Below are 22929 nucleotides of genomic sequence, written 5' to 3'. Positions count from 1 at the left end.
ATGGTGAGGGTGTGAGCGACCGACCGCTCGGGTCGGTTGGACCCGAGCTGGTCTAGCCAAACCACTGGGCTCCACTGACAGGTGGGCCCAGGGGCAAAACAGTCATTTCCAAATTCCATTAAAAACCAGGAATTTGAAAATTCAATAGAAATATGATAAAAGCTCTAAAAAAATAATTAAAAATATGGAAATAGATCAGCATAAAATTCTCTATCCAAATAAAATATCAAAGATAATTTTTGAAGACAATTAAGAATGAGTCTTAATTTGAGGATTTAAATAATCATTTAAATCACACATATATTTTTCAATAATAAAAATAAGTCCATTAATGCCTTTGGACTTCAAAACACCTTGACAACATTTCAAGGTTGGATTTACCCTAAATCAAGTATCCCTAAGATGTTCTTAGTATCTAACCTCTCATAAAATAACAACGACATCGGAAAGGGGGAAACAAACCCTAAAACTGGAATCATGCATTATTGCTTCTTTAACCATTGCCCTTATCGGACAATGATGCTATTTTTCAGAACAAGAGGACAAGGGTCAGTCCACACCTTCCAACCTGCAGAACTTTGCAGTTGTTCGGGCAAGTTCATCACTTGCTCATGTCATTTGAAGTATTTTTATCAAATTACTTGCAAAGTATTATGGTTATCACTATTGCACAAAAATCAAAACCACTACTTTCATAACTATGAATATGACTATGTGGTGGGCAATGGAACCATGGATTGTGTTGATATGGTGGAGGTTCCATTGCACGGGTTTATATCCATCTAGGATTAAACAACAAATGTCGCCAGTGATTCTTGTGCCGTAATACCCGTGTTAACCATAAGATCCGGAGTGGGACGGAGTAGTCAAAAGTGTTTCCACCTCTCGTTCATCAACGGATGCGCCTTACCGTAGACACTTGTATCTGTCGGCGGCAAGCGGTGAGGCTGGGGAAGCCTTAAGTCCCCACGGCACAGTCCGTAGACACTTGTCGTTCGAAGAACAAGCGGTAGGCTGGGGAAGCCTTAAGTCCCCACGGTATTGCGGTCTATGAGGGATTGTAAGGTGTCCGGAACGGTCTATCCATGATGATAGGGGAAGGCATATGAATGCCCGGAACGGTCTCATCATGGATATAGGGGAGGACAATCTTACAAAAGGGTGGGTGTTCGAGGTAGCGGAGGAACATGATTGGCTAGACCTTATACCGGGCCTCACACCGAAGGAAGTGTGGACGGGAAAGCTGCTCGGTTGGCACCAAGGTTAAGATCTCTTATGGGTAAAGCAACACACCTCGCAGAGTGTAAAGAATCGTGACTCGTCACTCCCTGTTCCGGGATTGAGGAACTGCGAACGCGGCCGGAAAGGAGCTCCATGAAGTTCTAGTAAACCGGTGAAGGCCGACGGACATAGCTCTTTGAAATAAAAGCAATCTCTTGAAGAAATGTTTACCAAAACTTGCATTGGTATTAGACTTTCTGGTCTAATATCGTAGCTAGTGCATTAAACACCTCTTATCTATAATGAACTTGTTGAGTACGCTCGTACTCATACCACTCTTAAATCCCATGCTTAGATTGTCTGAACCGTCTGGAGGAGGACTACGACAACAATGAAGGAGCCGAGGTTATCGGCTATGATGCACCTGACCTCTCAGGAGGAGTTGAAGGCGTAGACTACATCATCGTCTACGGATCCGGAGAGGCTTCCGGAGAAGAACAAGCCTAGTGATATCTGAGAAGTAGTAGTAGTAGCCGAGCAGCACAAACTCTTACCATGTGGCTGCTCGATTAAATAAATGTTTGTTTAATGAGACAATGGTATTGTAAGTTAAGTTGGGTTCACCTCGAACCCAGGAGATATCCTCTTAGGACCCAAGAGGAGCTCCGAGACGACTTGTGTATGTGTATTGTAATAATATGTGAATGAGTTATGGACCTTGCTATGTTCCGTTGTACTACTCGAGGGATGTGATATTTGCGGAATGGTACTTCGCGAATGTTATATCAACGACCGGCATACTACAACATGCGGTGGTATGCGGTGGTCACCACAGTTGGTATCGAGCAAAAGCTTTGACCTTAGGTTGGAACCTAGTAAATGGGACTAAAACGTTAGGAGTCAAATAGGATTAGTAAAGAGTTCTCTAAAAATATGGTGTATATTCAATTGAGAATACAACAACCATATCTTTTAGTGCGATAATTCTTTATTATCTCTATTATGATGCATTATTACTAATCTCATAATCTTTCTATTTCTACAGCCAACATGGCAAGTTCACGACCGGGAAGAAACGTGAAAGTTATGGATTCCACACTGAACGAATACCAAGGAGGACTGGCAGATGTCCTACGAGCCATGTTACTAGAATTTGGGTGCGATCCCCAGATTCCAGTAAAGAAATACATGTTTTATGATGGTCCGGTGTTGGCCAAGTGCAGAGTAGGGCTGCGACTTCCCGAATCTTTGGGAATGAGCGTAGTCATGCCAGCTGGGGAAGCAAGGACAACCAATACAGCCTACCATATAGCTGTAATGAGAGCCATATCCGATATTCGGGAGCATAAGACGAAAGAGCTTATGGGTTCCGAATTCACCCACATTCCTCATATGGAGGAAGACAATGATCCCATGCTGAACCATTTCAAATATGCCAAAAGTAAACCAGCCGAAGCAGCCAAATACATGGATAACAGTCGTAACTTCATATCATTACTCTTTCAGTTGAATCATCATCTGATAGGAGCTATTGATACGATGCTTGAGGAGTTCACTGAACCCAAGGAGGAGAGTAGGGGCAAAGAACCTATGGAGAATGTGGTACACACACCAGTTTATTCAGCTGGTGACTACATCAGTTTTGATCCACTTGCACGTGAACCTACACTGTTACACCCGGGAACTATCCGGGTAGTTCCTATGGGGGATACGAAGGCGGCGAGGAATCCGGAAACAATCAGCGTTCCGAGACTCCAATCGAGAATTCCAGGGGTTGGCGTTGGGGAGATGATACGGGAACTCATAGTACTACTGAGTATTATGATGGAGAGATGAATGATGACGCAACAACCCAGAACCGAGCTATCCTAGTAATGAAGGAGTGGATGGAGGATATCCGACACAGGTTGAGTCGGGTATGGGTTTTGGTAACCCTTATGGTGGGGCTACAGGAGAGTACACCCGATGGGTGGATTATGATGCACTCAACGATCAGTTTGTGAACACTGATTTCTCCTTAGGATCATCATCCGACTCGGATTACAAGCCAACGGGGAGACCTTATGTTCCGGGGTCTATCGGGAGGACGACACGTTCGACCGGATGGAAGCCTGGAATGTACCGGGAGTGAAGACCGATTAGAAGACCACCAAGGGAGGCGTGGCTATAATACACAAGTACCACGTGTATTATAGTTTGTAATATTTGTATAAATTTGTACATATACTTTAATAAGTGAGTTTGCATACTCACATCGACTTGAGTTATGTAATAAGACCACTTATGTATGTAAATATATGGTATATGTTTTGTATGATTTGGATTTGCTTCTTGATTTCCATTGCGTGACTAGTTCCGTGCACAATGTTGAGCTCAGAAAACTTGCGCATGGAGTAATTATGAGTATCATCTTGTGTTGCAGAACTAGGGGGATTATGTCGGGAACGTTAGGAAACGAGATCGAAGCACGGCGCATGGAGCGCGAAGCAAAAGAAAAGGAAGAGGCCGAGGGTGCAGCCAGAGATCGGTTTCCACCACCACCACCACCCATGACTCAGCAGAACTTTATCCAAGTACATGCAACCGGCGGAAGAGAGGCAGCGTGTAACACCGGAGCTGCAGAACAAATTCCTTCGAGGATCCGATGCGGCGAGAATAGGGTGGAGAGACCCGAGAACCAGGGAGTCTCATTAGCAGACTTCCAAAACACCAAGCCGATATCTTTCGCATACGCGCCAGAGCCTATGGATGCGGAAGATTGGCTGATGGATACCGAGCGCAAGCTCAACACTGTTGGATGCAATGACCAAGAGAAGGTTAGATATGCTACCCATCTGTTGTGTGGACCTGCCGCATCATGGTGGGACAACATTGTAGCCGTGTATCCGGCAGGAAAGGTATTTACCTGGGAGGAGTTCGCAAGGAAGTTCAGGGAATCCAATGTCCCCGAAAGTATTGTGGAACTGAAGCGTCGAGAGTTCGAGAGTCTCGAGCAGAAGGACAAGGCAATCCTGACCTATGTCAGGGAGTTTTCCAAGCTGTCCCGGTACGCGGTTGAGGAAGTTAATACCGAGGACAAGAAGAAGAAGAGATTTCTGAAGGGGTTAAGTCCCCAGTTCAAGGTACAGCTGCGGATGATGAGAGCAACGGAATTCCAAGAGCTGGTGGATGCAGCCATCACTCTTGAAGATGACTTCAAACAACTGCAAGAAGAGAAGAGGAAGAAGGCCAAGTATGAGCCGAAGAGGTTTGTTAGTAACAAGCCTAACACCAGCTTGAGTTTCAAGCCCAGATACAACAACAACAACAACAACAACAACAACAACAAGCAACTACTATGGTAGTAGGAAGAATCAGGCATTCCAGATCGCAAATCAAAGCGTTTGCGGGAGCTGTGGACTTCCGGGGCACTTTGCCGGGGATTGCAAGAAACCAAGGATTATATGCTTTGGTTGTCGCCGGGAGGGGCACATGCTTGAAGGACCGCCCCAAGAGAAACACTGGAGGAGGTCAATCCGGAGGAGGAGGAAATCGAGGAAACACCGGAGGGAGCTGGAAGAATAAGAAGCCCTTCGGCAAGCTGAACTCGTACCGGTCTGGAGGAGGTGGTCAACTCGACCGGGCGGTGATAGGTACGCTCCGGATCCTCACTCATCCCGGCAAAGTACTTTTTGATACGGGTGCAACTACATCATTCATTTCTCAACAATTCATCATCAAACATGGGATTAGTTGCACTAAGTTAGATACACCCATAACCATACTTTCGCGGGGGAACGATAGTAGTAACCCATGCCAAACAAAAACAAGTCATTATGATCAATAAGTGCGCGTTTGACGCGGACCTGTTCATTTTACCGATGAAGGACATTGATGTCATTCTTGGTATGAATTGGTTAGAAGCTAATGGAGCATTGATCGACTGTGTAAACAAGACGGTGTCTTTGAAAAGCCCCGATGGAAGTAGAATGATCTACCAAGGAGACAAACACACACATATTGAAGTTGAGCTACAGCTGAATAGCATGAAGGAGGTGAAGATAGAAGATATACCTGTAGTAAATGAATTCCAGGATGTGTTTCTGCGGAATTACCCGGTATGCCACCAGATAGGGAGATAGAATTCACTATCGACCTAATTCCAGGAACAGCTCCGATTGCCAAAGCACCATATAAAATGGGGCCTAAGGAATTGAAAGAACTGAAGGAGCAATTGGATGACTTGGAACAAAAGGGATTCATTCAAGAAAGTGTTTCACCATGGGGATCACCTGTGATCTTCGTGGATAAAAGAGATGGAGGAAGAAGGATGTGCGGAGACTACAGAAATCTGAATAACGTCACAATCAAGAACAAGTATCCACTTCCAAGAATACAAGATCTATTTGATCAAGTTAGAGGAGCGGGAGTCTTTTCCAAGATTGATCTAAGGTCGGGTTATCACCAGATAAAGATCAAGAAGGAGGACGTTCCGAAAACTGCCTTTGTCTCAAGGTATGGACACCATGAATACCTTGTAGTACCTTTTGGATTAACCAATGCCCCGAGCAATATTCATGAATCTCATGAATAAGATCTTCATGCCATATCTAGACAAGTTTGTCATCGTATTCATCGATGATATCTTGATATATTCCAAGAACAAGTCGGAACATGCCGAACATTTGAGGTTAGTGTTGCAAACACTAAGGGAACACCAACTCTATGCCAAACTCAGCAAGTGTGAATTTTGGCTAGATCAAGTGGAATTTCTTGGTCATGTCATTAGCAAAGATGGAATCGCTGTCAACCCGAGCAAGGTAGCAGCAGTTCTAGAATGGGAAGCACCCAAGACTGTCAAGGAAATCCGAGGATTCCTAGGAATGGCAGGATACTATCGGAGATTCATTGAAGGATTCTCTAAGATAGCAGGACCTATGACGAAGTTGCTAAGGAAAAACACACCATTCGTGTGGTCAGAGGAGTGTGAGAAAAGTTTTCAGACTCTAAAAGAGAAACTTACCACAGCACCGGTGTTAGCAGTTCCGGAAGTTGGCAAGGATTACACCGTGTACTGTGACGCATCCAAACATGGATTGGGTTGCGTACTCATGCAAGATCGGAAAGTGATATCCTATGGATCGAGGCAACTCAGACCTCATGAAGTGAATTATCCAACACATGACTTGGAATTAGCAGCTGTCGTTTTTGCACTCAAAACTTGGAGACATTTTCTCTATGGAGCTAAGTGTGAGCTCTATACAGATCATAAAAGCCTCAAATATTTCTTCACTCAGAAAGAACTCAACATGAGACAGAAAAGATGGCTAGAATTGATCAAAGATTATGATCTGACAATCAATTACACACCAGGGAAGGCTAATGTTGTAGCAGACGCCCTGAGTAGAAAGAGTACCGGAGGAGTGGAACAAGAAATATCACCGGAGTTGAGGAAGGAAATAAGCCAAGCCCAAATACAACTTTGGGAGAAGGAAGCCCATGAAGGATTATCGGCGTTGCAAGTGGCCGATGAACTGAATGTCAACCCTGAAGAATGAGATAATGATGGGTCAAGCTGGACGATCCATTCATAGTGGAGGAGATGAGAAGAATAGATGAGGGAAGACCCTCAGAATTTCATCGTGGAGAATCTGGATCATTATGGTTCCAGAAAAGAATTTGCGTTCCGGATATTGCTGAAATTAAGGAAGTAATACTCCGAGAAGCTCATCAAACACCATATTCCATACATCCAGGAAGTACAAAGATGTACATGGATCTAAAGGAACTATTCTGGTGGAATAATATGAAGAGGGAGATAGCACAATATGTTGCAGAATGCCACACCTGCCAGCGAGTGAAGGCTGAACACCAGAGTCCGGCAGGGAAGCTACAACCTTTACCTATTCCAGAGTGGAAATGGGAAGAAATAGGGATGGATTTCATCACCGGACTACCCATGACTAATAGAAAGAAGGACATGATATGGGTAATCGTGGACCGGTTGACGAAGAGCGCCCACTTCTTAGCGGTAAATCAGCAGGACAACGGAGAGAAACTCATTGATCTTTACATCAAGGAGATCGTGAGTAAGCATGGAGTACCTAAGAAGATAGTATCGGATCGAGGATCCGTGTTCACATCAGCATTTTGGAAGCAACTTCACGAAGCTTTGGGATCCAAGTTGGATTATAGTACCGCTTATCATCCACAAACCGGTGGACAAACCGAGAGAACCAATCAGATCTTAGAAGATATGCTTAGGGCATGTGCCCTAGACTTCGGAGGATCATGGGAGGAACACTTGCCACTAGCGAGTTTTCATACAATAATAGCTATCAAAGCGAGCATCAAGATGGCACCATTTGAAGCTCTCTATGGAAGGAAGTGTAGATCACCGATATGTTGGTATGAAGCCGGAGCAAGCAAAGAGTTCAACCCTGATTATGTCAAGGAAAAACAACAAATCATTGACATTATCAGAGACAGGCTTAAGATAGCCCAAAGCCGGCAAAAGAGTTACGCAGATCAGAAGAGGAGAACTTGGGAGCCACAAGTTGGAGACATGGTATATCTTAAGGTAAGCCCGATGAAAGGACTTCAGAGATTCGGAGTAAAAGGAAAGTTAAGCCCTAGATACATAGGACCCTTCAAGATACTGAGTCAGAATCGAGGTTTAGCCTTTGAATTGGATCTACCGGGAAGGTTAGCACAAGTTCACAATGTATTCCATGTGTCACAACTCAGAAAGTGTTTGAAGACCCCAGATGAACCAATATCACATGATGAGCTGGAATTACAACCAGACTTAACATATATCGAGAAGCCAGCCAAGATTCTCGAGGAAAGCTGGAAACAACTCAGAAATAAGGCGATCAAGTATTGCAAGATACAATGGAAGCATCATCCCGAGAGGGAAGCCACCTGGGAAAAGGAGGAAGACCTGAGGAAAACATACCCCGAGCTGTTCAGGTATTACAACCACAACTTCGGGACGAAGTTTTCTTTAAGGGGGAAAGGCTGTAATATCCCAGGTTTAGAGACGATCGAGGGGTAGATTTTAGAAAGGGATGTGCATTGCATAGTAAATTCTGAGGAAATTTCGCGCTTTTAAACAAAAATGCATCGAAGGGGGACAAGTTTCTCTCTCGACACCTTACGGGGTTAGGGTTTCGAGAGTGCGACAAACTTGCTTCTCACTTCACTAGTTTAGGGTTTTGAGAAGAGAGGGGAGAGTTCACATGATTGAATTCTAAATGTTATGACATGGTTGAATTCAAACCAAGGTTGAATTTGAATTTCAAATTCAAACATTAAATAATTACTTCAAGTAATTCAATTGAGGAAATTCATTAAGTAAATAATCAATAATAAACAAGATGAACAATTATAATAAAGTAAAGCTCATTAGAGAAAACTTTGAGCTTTATTGATCATCACACAAATTACAATGTCATTACAATATCCATAAGTGAAATAAAAGAATAATACAACACATTACATAAATGGGCAGAATAGAAGAAAGGAAAATAAAGAAAAATTACAATTTAATGAGCCTAGACTAAATTCTACAAGATCATCTTCATTTGATCTTGTATATGATGAACTCCAAGTCCATTTTGATCCATTCTTGATCCCTGCACATAAACACAACAAAAGAGAAGTTATGCCAAGTGGTAAGACCACTTGGCAGGTTAGAAGAATAATGAAATTGAGCGAGATATGGATCAGCTCTGCCGAGCTGATCATCTCACAGCCAAGACACAAGCCAGGTACCCTGAACTTGCACACACACACAGCTTGGCTGCTCACACCGCAGTGTGCATGCAGCACACCACACACACACTCGCTGGTGAGTCACCGGCAGCTTGCTAGGCTGTGTTGTCGACCGGAGAAGGAGAGGGAGATCATATAAAAGCTTCTCCAACGGTGAACCCTAGTCATTTGTTCATCCATCGACAGCAGCGAGTGGTAAGTTCATCAAGAACACCAAGAACACTTAGAACAGGGAAAAACCACAAGCCATCGAAACCATCCAGGGACAGTTTCACCAAGAACTGTCAAGCTGTGAGCAAGTACCAGATGGAGTAAAGCACCACAAGCTTGTAAGGAGGAGAAGGGCAAGCAAGCCAAGCAAATCACAGAAGCAATCCTCTACAACAACACTTAAATCTAGGAGCTGGAGTGAGGTATACCACACAAGAGCCTGAGCAAGATCATATCTTGCTCATAAATAAGCATACAATGCATCACTGAAGCACAGAAGGGTAGAATACCCTGTGTGTGTCATCATCTGGCTGCCAGGCCATTTGGTGCAAGCATAGATGGGTAAGACCACTAGGTAAACATTCTATGGGAACAACAGTTATGCAAATCCATGCATAACTAGAGGAATCCAGCCAAGAATGAAACCATAGCTAGCCTAAACCACTCACTAAGCACCTACAGCTAGCTAGGCCATCAGATTATAGACAATTACCTGTCTATATATTTTGTCAACACCAAAAGGTCACTGGAAGTCCAAGATTGGACCAAGCCAGTGAACAACTAATCCATTCCAGCCAGCCAACACAAATCATGGTAAACCACAGATAGGGGAGCAACCAGGACAGCAACACAAGGGCTGCCAGGGCCACCTCAACCCTGAGCCAGCACAAGAACCTATACCTCATTATCCATTTGGATTCAGTAGAGGGCTAGGGTACACAACTGAGAGTTGGCATCCATCTAGCCCTGTCACAATTAATTAGATGATCACAACTGCACAGCAGCTCACATCACTTATCCACTTCAGTAAAAATTCAGGCAACACAGATAAGTGAACAAAACAAATAAATAAAAGCACCAGGGCTTTGCAGTGATCCAAAGGATCAGTGCAAGCAACAGCAGTTGCATAAGCCAATAACAATACACACCAGGTTAAGTCTGTGTGATACACACACAACACAGAGTGAGCAACAGTGAGCCACAGACACCAAAGAGCAGCTTTTACAAGCAACTGGTGATCATATGATCACCAGAAGCTTGCTAGAGCATGCTACTGCATGCTAGAACTCATTCCAAGTAATTAGCACATGAACAGATAATTAAGTGACTGAACAACTGCATCACAGATAAGTACTTCACAGGCAACCAAATAGATAATTAAATGAATATATCCAGAAGCACACCCAAGGCAGCATGAACCTCTAGATCAAGGAAATTGAGCACAAGGGACAGCATCTCAGTGCCCTGGAACTTGCAAATTTGCAAGGTTTACACTTGGTAATCAAGCCAGGGCAGTCAAATTGAATACACTTGAGAGCCTAACAAGAGCAGTAACAAGAACAGAAGCACAGGGAGAGATTCAAGTAAGAAATGCATAGCAGTAGCAGCGCAATAGCACAGCCACACAGCACAACAGCATGAGCACAAGCTAGCAATGGCTATAGGCTGCAGCAGCACACGCAACACAGCAAGCCGGACGCAACGAGCAGCAGCAACGACACGACGAGGCCCTCCATCGGGAGGCAAGCATTGGCTAGAGCTACCGAAAGAGGGAGAGGAGGAGTAGAACGAGCAAAGGAGAGAGAGAGCGAGGAGGTGGCGCACATACCCGGGGCTAGCAAACGAGCAGATGCGGCCATGGCGGCCAAGGCGGCGCGTGCCGAGTGCTCGGTAGCACCTGGCCAGGCCAGGCCATGCGCCGACAAGCGCCATAGCGCCCCACACCACCGTGGCGAGGCCACGACGGCGCCACCGCGCCTGGAGCTCAGGGAGCAGCGGGATCACCACGATCCCGTAACCCTAGCCGCGGTGAGGGAGGACGAAGACGAGCTGGAGCAGCGCCCGTTCCAGATCGAAGCGGATGAAGATGACCGCCGTCGAGAGGCGCGTCGATTGCGCCCCATGGCGTAGGCCATGGCGGCCAGAGTCCGCCGGAATCGACCGGCGACGGCGCGGGCGACGAAAGTCGCCAGTGAGAGCGGAGGGGATTAGGGTTAGGACGAGCGGCGCATGGTGAGGGTGTGAGCGACCGACCGCTCGGGTCGGTTGGACCCGAGCTGGTCTAGCCAAACCACTGGGCTCCACTGACAGGTGGGCCCAGGGGCAAAACAGACATTTCCAAATTCCATTAAAAACCAGGAATTTGAAAATTCAATAGAAATATGATAAAAGCTCTAAAAAAATAATTAAAAATATGGAAATAGATCAGCATAAAATTCTCTATCCAAATAAAATATCAAAGATAATTTTTGAAGACAATTAAGAATGAGTCTTAATTTGAGGATTTAAATAATCATTTAAATCACACATATATTTTTCAATAATAAAAATAAGTCCATTAATGCCTTTGGACTTCAAAACACCTTGACAACATTTCAAGGTTGGATTTACCCTAAATCAAGTATCCCTAAGATGTTCTTAGTATCTAACCTCTCATAAAATAACAACGACATCGGAAGGGGGGGAAAACAAACCCTAAAACTGGAATCATGCATTATTGCTTCTTTAACCATTGCCCTTATCGGACAATGATGCTATTTTTCAGAACAAGAGGACAAGGGTCAGTCCACACCTTCCAAGCTGCAGAACTTTGCGGTGTTCGGGCAAGTTCATCACTTGCTCATGTCATTTGAAGTATTTTTATCAAATTACTTGCAAAGTATTATGGTTATCACTATTGCACAAAAATCAAAACCACTACTTTCATAACTATGAATATGACTATGTGGTGGGCAATGGAACCATGGATTGTGTTGATATGGTGGAGGTTCCATTGCACGGGTTTATATCCATCTAGGATTAAACAACAAATGTCGCCAGTGATTCTTGTGCCGTAAGACCCGTGTTAACCATAAGATCCGGAGTGGGACGGAGTAGTCAAAAGTGTTTCCACCTCTCGTTCATCAACGGATGCGCCTTACCGTAGACACTTGTATCTGTCGGCGGCAAGCGGTAGGCTGGGGAAGCCTTAAGTCCCCACGGCACAGTCCGTAGACACTTGTCGTTCGAAGAACAAGCGGTAGGCTGGGGAAGCCTTAAGTCCCCATGGTATTGCGGTCTATGAGGGATTGTAAGGTGTCCGGAACGGTCTATCCATGATGATAGGGGAAGGCATATGAATGCCCGGAACGGTCTCATCATGGATATAGGGGAGGACAATCTTACAAAAGGGTGGGTGTTCGAGGTAGCGGAGGAACATGATTGGCTAGACCTTATACCGGGCCTCACACCGAAGGAAGTGTGGACGGGAAAGCTGCCCGGTTGGCACCAAGGTTAAGATCTCTTATGGGTAAAGCAACACACCTCTGCAGAGTGTAAATAACTGTGACCTGTCACTCCCTGTTCCGGGATTGAGGAACTGCGAACGCGGCCGGAAAGGAGCTCCATGAAGTTCTAGTAAACCGGTGAAGGCTGACGGACATAGCTCTTTGAAATAAAAGCAATCTCTTGAAGAAATGTTTACCAAAACTTGCATTGGTATTAGACTTTCTGGTCTAATATCGTAGCTAGTGCATTAAACACCTCTTATCTATAATGAACTTGTTGAGTACGCTCGTACTCATACCACTCTTAAATCCCATGCTTAGATTGTCTGAACCGTCCGGAGGAGGACTACGACAACAATGAAGGAGCCGAGGTTATCGGCTATGATGCACCTGACCTCTCAGGAGGAGTTGAAGGCGTAGACTACATCATCGTCTACGGATCCGGAGAGGCTTCCGGAGAAGAACAAGCCTAGTGATATCTGAGAAGTAGTAGTAGTAGTCGAGCAGCACAAACTCTTACCATGTGGCTGCTCGATTAAATAAATGTTTGTTTAATGAGACAATGGTATTGTAAGTTAAGTTGGGTTCACCTCGAACCCAGGAGATATCCTCTTAGGACCCAAGAGGAGCTCCGAGACGACTTGTGTTTGTGTATTGTAATAATATGTGAATGAGTTATGGACCTTGCTATGTTCTGTTGTACTACTCTGAGGGATGTGATATTTGCGGAATGGTACTTCGCGAATGTTATATCAACGACTGGCATACTACAACATGCAGTGGTATGCAGGGTCACCACACGTGCGTAGACATCAAGCTATTTTCTGGCGCCGTTGCCGGGGAGGTGAGCGCTTGAAGGTATTTTCTTTAGATTCTGCAATTTTGTCTTTTTGTTTCTTGTTTTTATTTTCACTAGTTAGGCTTAATGGAAAACAACAAAAAAATAGCGATTTTTATTTGCATGCTAGTAGCAATGTTATTAGTGTGAATGCTTTGAACACCATTTTTGGCAATCCTGTGGAAAAGTCTAAGCTTGGGGAAGCTAGTTTTTATGATCTTTTTAATACCCCGGCTTTAGTGGAGAAAATTTGCTCTGATGATATTATATCTCCCATATGTGATAGTTATAAGGATGCTTGTGATATTCCAAATCAACCTACTGAAAATGTCTCTTTTAAAATACCTATGAAAATTGCTGAACGTGTTATGAATAACCGCTACTCCGGCGATGGAACTGTCCATCCGCGCGAGCATTTGCTCTTTATACATGAATTATGCGAGTTGTTTAAGTGTGCATGTATTACAATGGACCATGTTAAGAAGAAATTATTTATCATATCGTTGAAAGGTAAAGCTTCTGAATGGTATAAAATGCTGAAGGATGGCCAATCCATTGAGTGGAAGGAGCTTGAGTCTCTATTTTATCGTAAATTTTATCCTCCTTGTGAGATGCATAGAGATAGGAATTATATCTATAATTTTCACCCTCATGATGGAGAAAGTATTGCCCAAGCGTGGGGAAGATTGAAGTCACTAATGTTTGAAAGTCCAACGCATGATCTCCCCATTAATGTTATTATTAATAATTTATATGCAAGGCTTTCAGGGCAATACAAGGACCATTTAGATGCTTGCTGCAAGGGATCTTTCACAAGTAAGAAGGAAGAAATTAAAAGGGATCTCCTCGACCTCATTCAAGAAAATGCTGAAGATTGGGATATCGACAAAGGTAAAAAATCAGGTATAAACTATGAATATGATTGCATTAAGGCTTTCGCTGAAACTACTGCTTTTCAAGAGTTTAGTGCTAAATATGGTTATGATCCCCAAGGTATTGTTAATCATCTTAAAGTTTTTGATGCCCATCTTGAAGTTCCTAAAGAAAATTAGAACGATTATCATGAACCTTTTAAAGATGCTTGCTTGAAAATGAAATTGTTACTGATGATTGCAATACACATGCTCAAACCATTGAAAGTACTATTTCTTATAAGCATGTTAATTTTTGTGGAGTGCATAGACCTTGTGAAAAGACTAATAATGAAGAAGAATATTGTAAATGCCATAAGCATGAGAAAACTAGAAAGTGGAGAAGAAGTCTAAATGATCTTGCTGAAAAGGGTTGCGCCCAATATCCTTTTATTTGTGAACATTGCTATAAAGAAGGTCATTTCAAATTCCAATGCTCAGGTTTTACAAATACATTTTTGAGTTTGTTTGGTGGTAGCATGATCGATCCCGACCATCATGATGAGCTTGAATTATTTTTGGATTGTGAAGAGTTATCAAGGAAAACTTCTTTAATAGATATGAGTTCGATTGATATGAATAATATTTTGTGGGGATGTCTTCTCCATTGTGTGGATAAGAGCCACAATAATCCTTATTTAGCAAAAATTATAAAAGATGTACCCTTGCCGAAATATGAAAGGACTGATACTTGTTTTACTCTGATTAATGAAAGAGGGGAATCCTCCCAAGTTTCTCCTATTGTTTCCAAACCAGGTTATGTGGTGGAGCTTCCTTTCATGCCTCGCCCTCCTCAAGAAAGTAAGAAGAAGAAGAAGAAGAAGAAGAAGAAGAAGAAGAAGAAGAAGAAGAAGAAGAAGAAGGAGGGGAAGAGTAAAAAGAGAGAGGAAACGGTATCTTCCCCTAAACATATTGCTCCAATTGTTGATTATGATTCTGAACTCGATGATATGCCTATGCCTATTATTCATACTAGTGATCATGATTGGGGAGAACACTCTACTTTCGATATTGATAATCTCTTTGGTACCAATTCTGAAAATGATGATGTTAATATTTGCAATGCTATTGGTACTATCCATGTTTCTTCCAATGATGACATAGAAAGCTCTAAGCTTGGGGAGGAGGTGTTTGAAAATCCTTTTACTACTGATGATTATATAGTTGATACCTCTCCTTCTAGTAAAAATGATGATATGTTTACAAATGAACCCACTTTGGAAGCTAACCGCTCTATGGTTTATGATGATACTATGCCTCCGGTCTTTGATAATTATTATAGAGATGGCTATGACATTGGTTATAATTATCCTTATGAAACTTTTCGTAGTTATGGAGGGATTACCCAAAACCATCCTTTTAGTATACAATCTATCTATCATTTTCGAGTCCTTTATGATGATCCTACTCCTACTATTATTAATGAGAAGAATTGTTCTTATGTGGAAAATAATGATACTTTTATGCATACTAGATGACCTGTTGCGCTATCGCGCAAATGGCATTATCAAGTAAGAATTTAAACCATAAGGATCAGCTTATTATAGGATCAGAGCAGAACTATGGTAAAAGGAGGGCCGCTGGGTTGGCTGAGCTCCATTAGAATCCGATGGCATGCACTGGAGGAAATGTCCTCGACAGCCCCTTTGCCCTCCTTTGGTTACTCCCTCTGACCCATTCGATGGTTCCTTCCGCCTCTCGGATGTCTTCCTCTTCCTCTTCCGACCCCTTGGACCCACCCAACATCCTTGTTGTTACAGGTCTGGATTGAACATATATTAAGCAAACTAAAGAACATTTATTTGATACAAGCAAAGGAAATATTAAATAGAATAGCAAACATTTATCAAGCAAAGTAACGAGAACATATGTCGATTTTATACATATACATTCAACCATTTTTCTTACTCAGTGAATAGTAGTGGCAGCAGGTACAAACTAATTTATACATAAATAAAGTAGGCCAACAATAGCATAGGTACAAAACATTACTTAAGGATAGTACTACCATAGGTACATTATAGAACTCAAGTGATGGTACTTATGTGTGCATTCTGTGAAAATGTTCTCAAATTTATAATGGAGCATTTGAAACCCTCCCGCAACGATTTCGCAGGAATTTGCTAATCATCCGCTTCCAGATTAACACCTACGTTATAGCATTACATCAGTGTGAATGGCCCAAACTCTTCTGCCTCTGGATCGTCCGGTTAACAAAAGGCTGGAGCTACATACAATAATAGTTGAAGGAACAGATCTTTTTTGGTGAGTCCAAATAACACTTCTATACTCCTTGACGTTTGCCGATGATCCTGGATGGTAACCATCTGTATCAAACATGCCCAAAGGGCTAAGAAAATATTCAAGCAGGCAAACAAACTATATCCATCAACTTACGGAGATGGTTTGAGACAGTGTCCCTTTAGCCCAGCATAAAACTGACAGTAACATGTGTATCTAAACCAAAAGTCCTATTCTAACCACTATAATATATGTAATTATATAGACAAAGGAATATGAAATACAAAACTGAGATATTTCATCTCAAATAGATGCTAAAACAATTCAAATAGTCAACATGACCACATTTTTCACTGCTCAAATAGTCCCAAAATGATATATTTAGGATATCCAAGTAGGACTCTGGTTTGTTAAAGAATAAGAGACGGGAGCTCTAGCTATTTGTAGACACTGCTAACATCCGAAATAGGGGTGTACATTACCGGTTTTTGAAGCCCATACTTTATTTTTATTATAGTTATCTTCAGCATTATGAGGAGCTATTGAAGCAAAGGCACAACATGAACAACAACCAGAGCATCTTCTTTACTTTGAACCTCAAAGCTAGCACGGAAAAAAATCTAATAGAGAATAAGGGACTGCCAAAATGAACAAACTTACAAGAAATTAAAACAAAGATCTTACCAACATGCTTGCGCACCTGGCATTGATCATGTCTCCCAAGCTCAGCGGACTCAGCAGCACCTGAAATCATCTCACATTTTATTAAAACTGAATAATCTTGTGGAGCTGAACTTATGCTAAAGTACATTCCTCTCATAACACGTCTATTAAAATATAGAGATTTTTCAGTATATATATCAAATGCAAATAGGAGTAATTTATAAATTCCAATGAATCTTGATTGCTTGTGAAACATGCTGCTGTGTCTCTACTTTGAATTGCCTGCATATTAACATAGATTCATGCTTTGGTGGCACTGTGTCTCCTTGATTTATCTAATGCATCAAAATTTGCAGGAACCTCACCAAAATCCTTAGGACTTGCCAGTACATCTAAGAAAGGATCACCTCAGAGAATTAGCTTGTATTAAAGATTATGAAGAAACAAAGATAGTTGGTCCCTTGTAACGTGAATTGTATTATTAAGTTATAAAGTCCAATATCTCTACTGAGAACTGAGAAATAGGTCAAAGATTAATTTCTCATATGAAAAGTGCAACTCAAAGCATATTTTTGTAATTGACTTAGACTTAAGAAAATCTTAGTTGACTGAGACATAGCAAAACCGTTAAAAGAACTTCAGTACGTAGCACAACCGCACAAGGATATATATCTTTTCAGAGCAACCACCTTTATTTATGATGATGACAGATGTATGTTTTCTTCTTAGAAGAAAATCGAGACCGTTGGATCTCAACCGACGTTATGATACAGACGGCACTTGTTTAGTCCCAAACTCCTTTGTATCTTCTCCCCGTAATCTCTGCCTGACCCCAACACAGACTCCCGCCATATTCTCCTCAACCTTCTCCCGTCCCTGAAACCTTCACCATGTTTTTTAAACATAAGGCCAAAAGCTTAGCTTTTATAAATAAAGCCCCAACCGCATTATGCCAAACAACGTACGAATACAACTGATACGCCGCAGAGTCTGTACCTCACGCACACAACATAGCTAAATTTGCTCCCCTAGAGCAAGCTACAACAAATCAAGAGATACAAGCAAGGAACCCAGAAGAACACCACTCCATCCGAAGTAACATGAAGATCGATGTTGCTCAGGCTGGCATCCTCGCGTATAGTTTCCTAACTTTCCCCATGTTCGGCCACAGGCGAAAGCCAACACATGAAAAAAAATCGCACATAGCAACAGCAAACAAAACCTTATGACACAAGGACATGAGGGTTCAGACTTCAGACCCACCTCGGTGACAAAATGAGGAACACTGATACGGACAGGGGGTATAAAAGAACTTCAGTACGTAGCACAACCGCACAAGGATATATATCTTTTCACATAACTGCATATCTTGCACTTCCGTCTCAAAAGAACAAAAATGAAACATAGGTAGTGCTTGCGGCGGCATACTAAACCTGGACGAAAAACTACAGGTGCAAATGCTGACCTTGGACTTCTTGCACGGGCACAAACTGGACGATGTCGCGTGTGGCAATCCTTCCGGTCGAGCTCTCCAGCCGCTTACCGAAGTCGGCATCTAGGATCTGCCAAAGCCAAAGGGGAACTGTCAGATAAACATTGTTGGTACTTTGTGTTAAAGCGAAATATAATGACTGCGGAACAGCGCAGCCTCTGAAAGGAAACAAGGTGTTTCCTTCTTGCCATGCTATCATTTACATTGTACAAAATGCCTGCGTGCAGCGTATTCAAGACTGAGCTGACCAACAAGTATTCCGAAAATAAAATGTCGACCACACATGAAGTGAAAACTTTACCCTCATTTGTGTGAAATCAGCAGCTCCAACCCCCACGATGAGAATGGACAACGGCAAGTCTGACGCCCTTACGATAGCATCTTTTGTTTCTTGCACGTCAGTAATAACACCATCCTGCATACAACAATGCCTCAGGTCAACTTTATGAGCTAACAGAGGCAATAAGAGGATGTCAGGTTACATACCGTGATAATGAGCAAGACAAAATATTTGTTGTTTGAATACTGCACAGCATGGTTGGCAATTTCTGCAGCTTTGGTGACCACGGGCCCAAACAAGGTTGGCCCAGCAAGAGCAACACTGTAAAGAGTAGAGGAGTAGGCAGACATGATGCCGTCAACTCCAACTACCTGTGATAGGAACAGAAAAATCAGTAAACATCAACCCCGCTCAAGTTGCGCACTAACATTTGTAAGCAAAGCCACAATTAGGCCTGGAGCATTATATTCTAGCATGTGAAGCATTAGTTGATCTGTTAATACTACTTTGACTTCAATCTTAGTGTATATATATCCAGAAGTTGATTTATAGGGAATGATCCATATTGGTGGCTGGCATATACTCTCAGAAATTAATTAAATAAATATAGACAGTATCTCATCAGCCATGAATCTCACTCACCTCACAGTCATTGGTAGTTGCATTCAAGTTGAAGCAGTGAGATATAAATCCTTGTGGTATCTTTGCGCCAAAACCCCATGCAGGGAACCGCCTATCACTGTCATAAAACTGCAGAACCGGGGAGTTTGGGCTGCAGCTGAAACATATCATGCCAAGTATCTGCAGAAACAACCATCCAATACACAAAATCAAATTCAGAAATGGTACCAATAAAACTAAATGTTTAGTGACCGACCTAGTTCCACTTCCACATGTACAATAATTCTAGTTTAAGATTTTTTTTGAAAACATTCCCCAATTATTTGGTATGACAGAAAGACGGCTACATATATTCTTTCAAGTTTGAACACCGCAAGTCTCTACCGCTCTTAGAGGTTGAATGGTAACTCAAATCAGGTTATGTATATATACTTTCTGAAAATGTACACTTTTTTTCTAAATTTGTGAGACAAAAGTAAAAAAAAAAGCTATATGGCATATACAACGGTATCATCACGAAGGCTGCAACACACTGATTCGTGACAAATCTAACAACTATTCTCAGGTTTCATGAAACAAAAAATGCTCAAAAAGAATGTAATGCAGAGTGCAGAAATTTCAGTTACATGCTGACACAATATCATTGTTCAAAGAATGCTTGGGCTGCAACTGAAACATATCATGCCAAGTATCTTCAGAAAAGTACCAAATGGCTAGTGGAATGGATCAGATAACCACATATGCACTGAACTCATGAATAAACTTACCATATAACACATACGCCATGGATCAGATAACCTCCTCCGTCCCAGCGCCACCCCTTGCCGCTCCTCCACCTCCGGCGATGGGTGAGAGGCCCGACGGCGAAGGTGGCTCGTGGTCGATCGTGGCGGAGCTCGCCGACCGTCGCCATAGCCGGTCTCCCAGCGCCACCTCCTCTTCTTCTTTTCCTCCTGTGGAGGCGCTTGTCGATGGGCCCTGGCCGCCGCCGCCGGTCTCCCCGCGCCCGCGACGAACCAGGTCAGCCCAGCCCAGCCCCGCGTGCCTTCTCCTGGTCCTCCCCAACCTCCTACGCGACAAGGACGAGGAGCGGGCGTTGTTCCTCCATGTGCGCCGCCACGGCCGCGAAGAAAAGGCGATCTACGGCTGCTCGCCTCCACAAGATCATCTGCGTGCGGCGACGAGGTGGTCGGGGACGAGGAGGACTCGGAGGAGCTCTTCTACGAGTCGCTCGACCGCATCCTCTCCTCCTCAGCCTCCTCCACCTCCTCCGACGACGACGCCCCGCGCCGCAGCAGCAGGCGCGCCGGCGGCGGGTACGATGCCGCCGCGCTCCACCTCTGGACCTCCCAGCCCGCGCCCATCCAGGAGCGCCGCCACCGCCTGCTCCACCTCATGGGCCTCACCGGGGACCCTGCCCTCGCGCGATCCGCCCCCGCCGCCTCCTCCTCCCGCGATTCCAGATCGGCCCGCCCGCGCCCGACCCTCTCCGACGCGTCGGACGCCGGCACGCCGGAGGCGGTCGACCCGAGCTGCCTGATCAGGAACCTCGACGACGGCACGCAGTTCGCGGTGCGGGAGGAGGCGGGGCTCTCGGCACGGGGCGGCAGCTCACCGTGGAGGAGTTCGAGGCGGCGATTGGGGGAGGGGATGACGCTCCGCCGCCGCCGCTAGGCGTGCGGTCACTGCCGCCACCGGCTCCCGTGTCCTGCCTCCGTCGCTGGAGCGCCGCTCCCGCTGGAAAGGGGAACAGGGGAGGAGAGGAGGCTGCCATTGGGAGGAGAGGAGGAGGTGGGGATTGGGGGAGGACGAGGGAGGCTGCGATTGGGGACTGCCGGCCGATCGATCTAGGTTTTCTCCCTCACCCTCACGCGCATAGAAAGTTGACCTGAACGAGAGCGTGCGTCTGTCTCACATTGCCGGCCCCACAGGTAGCTGGTCCCATACGTCATAGACTCTCTCAGAAAGCCAACAGGTGAGAAATCTTTTGACCGCATCGAATGGCTGTGATGAAAAGTGGGACTTGATATTTACTATTGCAACCTGATTGGACGACCCAGATTGATTTGCCCCTTTTGGTGCCTTGGTTGGCCGGGTAGTGTTGCAACATTTATAGAAGTAATGGATCATGGTAAGAATGTTTCGAATGATAGTTATATTGTAGAATTTATCAATGATGCTACTGAAGGTTATTATGAGAGAGGGAAACATGGTGATGTGGACTTCAATAATATTAAGTTTCCTCTCTATATGTTGAAAATTTTGAAGCACCACTTATTTTGTCTTCCTATGCTAGCCACTTTGTGCTTCATTGACTTGTTTTTCTACAGGATTCCTTTGCATAGGAAGTGGGTTAGACTTAAATGTGTTTCATATTTGCTTCTTGATGCTCTCTTTTGCTTCAATTCATATTTCTTATGTGAGCATCATTAAAATTACTGAGCCCATCTTAATGGCTATAAAGAAAGAGCTTTTTCGGAGACAACCCAATATGTTTTTACTTCTGTTGTTTTACTGTTTTGTTGAGTCTCGGAAGTCATTGCTACTGTAATGACCGCTCCTTATCACTTCTATTTCGTTTTTGTGCCAAGAACTGCCTCTAATGTTAAGTAAGTTTGATTTGGGGAATTTGCTACCCTGTTTCTGTTTCTGTGCTGTCGTGAGAAAAATTCGCATAAATCGCCAGAACAGTATTTTGCGCTGCAAATTTTTGAGCATATGCCCCAGGTTATTATCAAACTTTCATTAGTTCAACATTTTTTGATTTGAGCGACGGAAAAGCTTCAGAAAAATCGATCTTTACCTTCTGTTCTGTTTTGACAGATTCTGCCACAATTTGCATTATGCTTCTGTTTTCTTTTTCTTTTTGAGTTCTTTTGTGAGAAAAGGATTTTTGAAGAGATAGTTACAGTAGCCTATGTTCAAATGAGTGTTTGGCATTTGTCATACCTGAACCATATGAGATCTAATTATTTTGATTACACTAACGTTGCTAATGAGAATTGTGTTGAGTTTTGGGTGAAGGAAGTTTTCAAGTGTAGGGAGAGAAGAATGATGCCATAGGATTAAGAATGGACAAAATCTCAAGCTTGGGGATGTCCCTTGGACACCCCAAGAAATATCCAAGAAGTTCAAGCGTCAAAGCTTGGGGATGCCCATGGCACCCCCTCTTCATCAATAAAAAGCACCAGGTCATCTTTCAATACACTATATTTTTATTGCTTCATTTGTTATGTGATGTTCTTTGCTGGCGTGTAGTTGACGTGGGAGTTAGAAATCTTTGTGGTGTAGCTTTTCTTCAGTTCCCCGGCAACGGCGCCAGAAAATGTGCTTGATGCGTGCAATTAACACGTCCGTTGGGAACCCCAAGAGGAAGGTGTGATGCAGACAGTAGCAAGTTTTCCCTCAGAAAGAAACCAAGGTTTATCGAA

At 43.5% G+C, this 22929-nt stretch overlaps 1 protein-coding gene across 1 annotated transcript; it reads right to left on the bottom strand.

Moving 5' to 3' along the window:
- Positions 1 to 18550: 18550 nt before the first annotated feature.
- On the bottom strand, positions 18551 to 20411 carry LOC124691087 (protein BONZAI 1-like). Its single transcript, XM_047224369.1, has 5 exons — positions 20280 to 20411; positions 19520 to 19678; positions 19084 to 19248; positions 18899 to 19012; positions 18551 to 18667 (listed from the first exon to the last, which is right to left on the bottom strand). The coding sequence occupies exons 1-5, from the start codon at positions 20409 to 20411 to the stop codon at positions 18551 to 18553; spliced, it is 687 nt and encodes a 228-aa protein (XP_047080325.1).
- Between the last annotated feature and the right edge of the window lie 2518 nt (positions 20412 to 22929).

This window comes from Lolium rigidum, chromosome 2, assembly GCF_022539505.1.
Source record: "Lolium rigidum isolate FL_2022 chromosome 2, APGP_CSIRO_Lrig_0.1, whole genome shotgun sequence".
NCBI classification, from domain to species: Eukaryota; Viridiplantae; Streptophyta; class Magnoliopsida; order Poales; family Poaceae; genus Lolium; species Lolium rigidum.
The sequence above is the reverse complement of the archived record's forward strand: the minus strand, read 5'-3'. Positions and strand labels throughout refer to the sequence as shown.

Excerpts from the sequence above, each read along its gene's own strand:
- LOC124691087 (XM_047224369.1), bottom strand. The coding sequence starts at position 20,411 with ATGGCGACGGTCGGCGAGCTCCGCCACGATCGACCACGAGCCACCTTC. Across the intron at positions 19,679-20,279 it reads GAGGTTATCTGATCCATGGC|ATACTTGGCATGATATGTTT; the intron begins GTATGTGTTATA and ends TTGTTTCTGCAG. Across the intron at positions 19,013-19,083 it reads TTGTCTTGCTCATTATCACG|GATGGTGTTATTACTGACGT; the intron begins GTATGTAACCTG and ends TGTTGTATGCAG.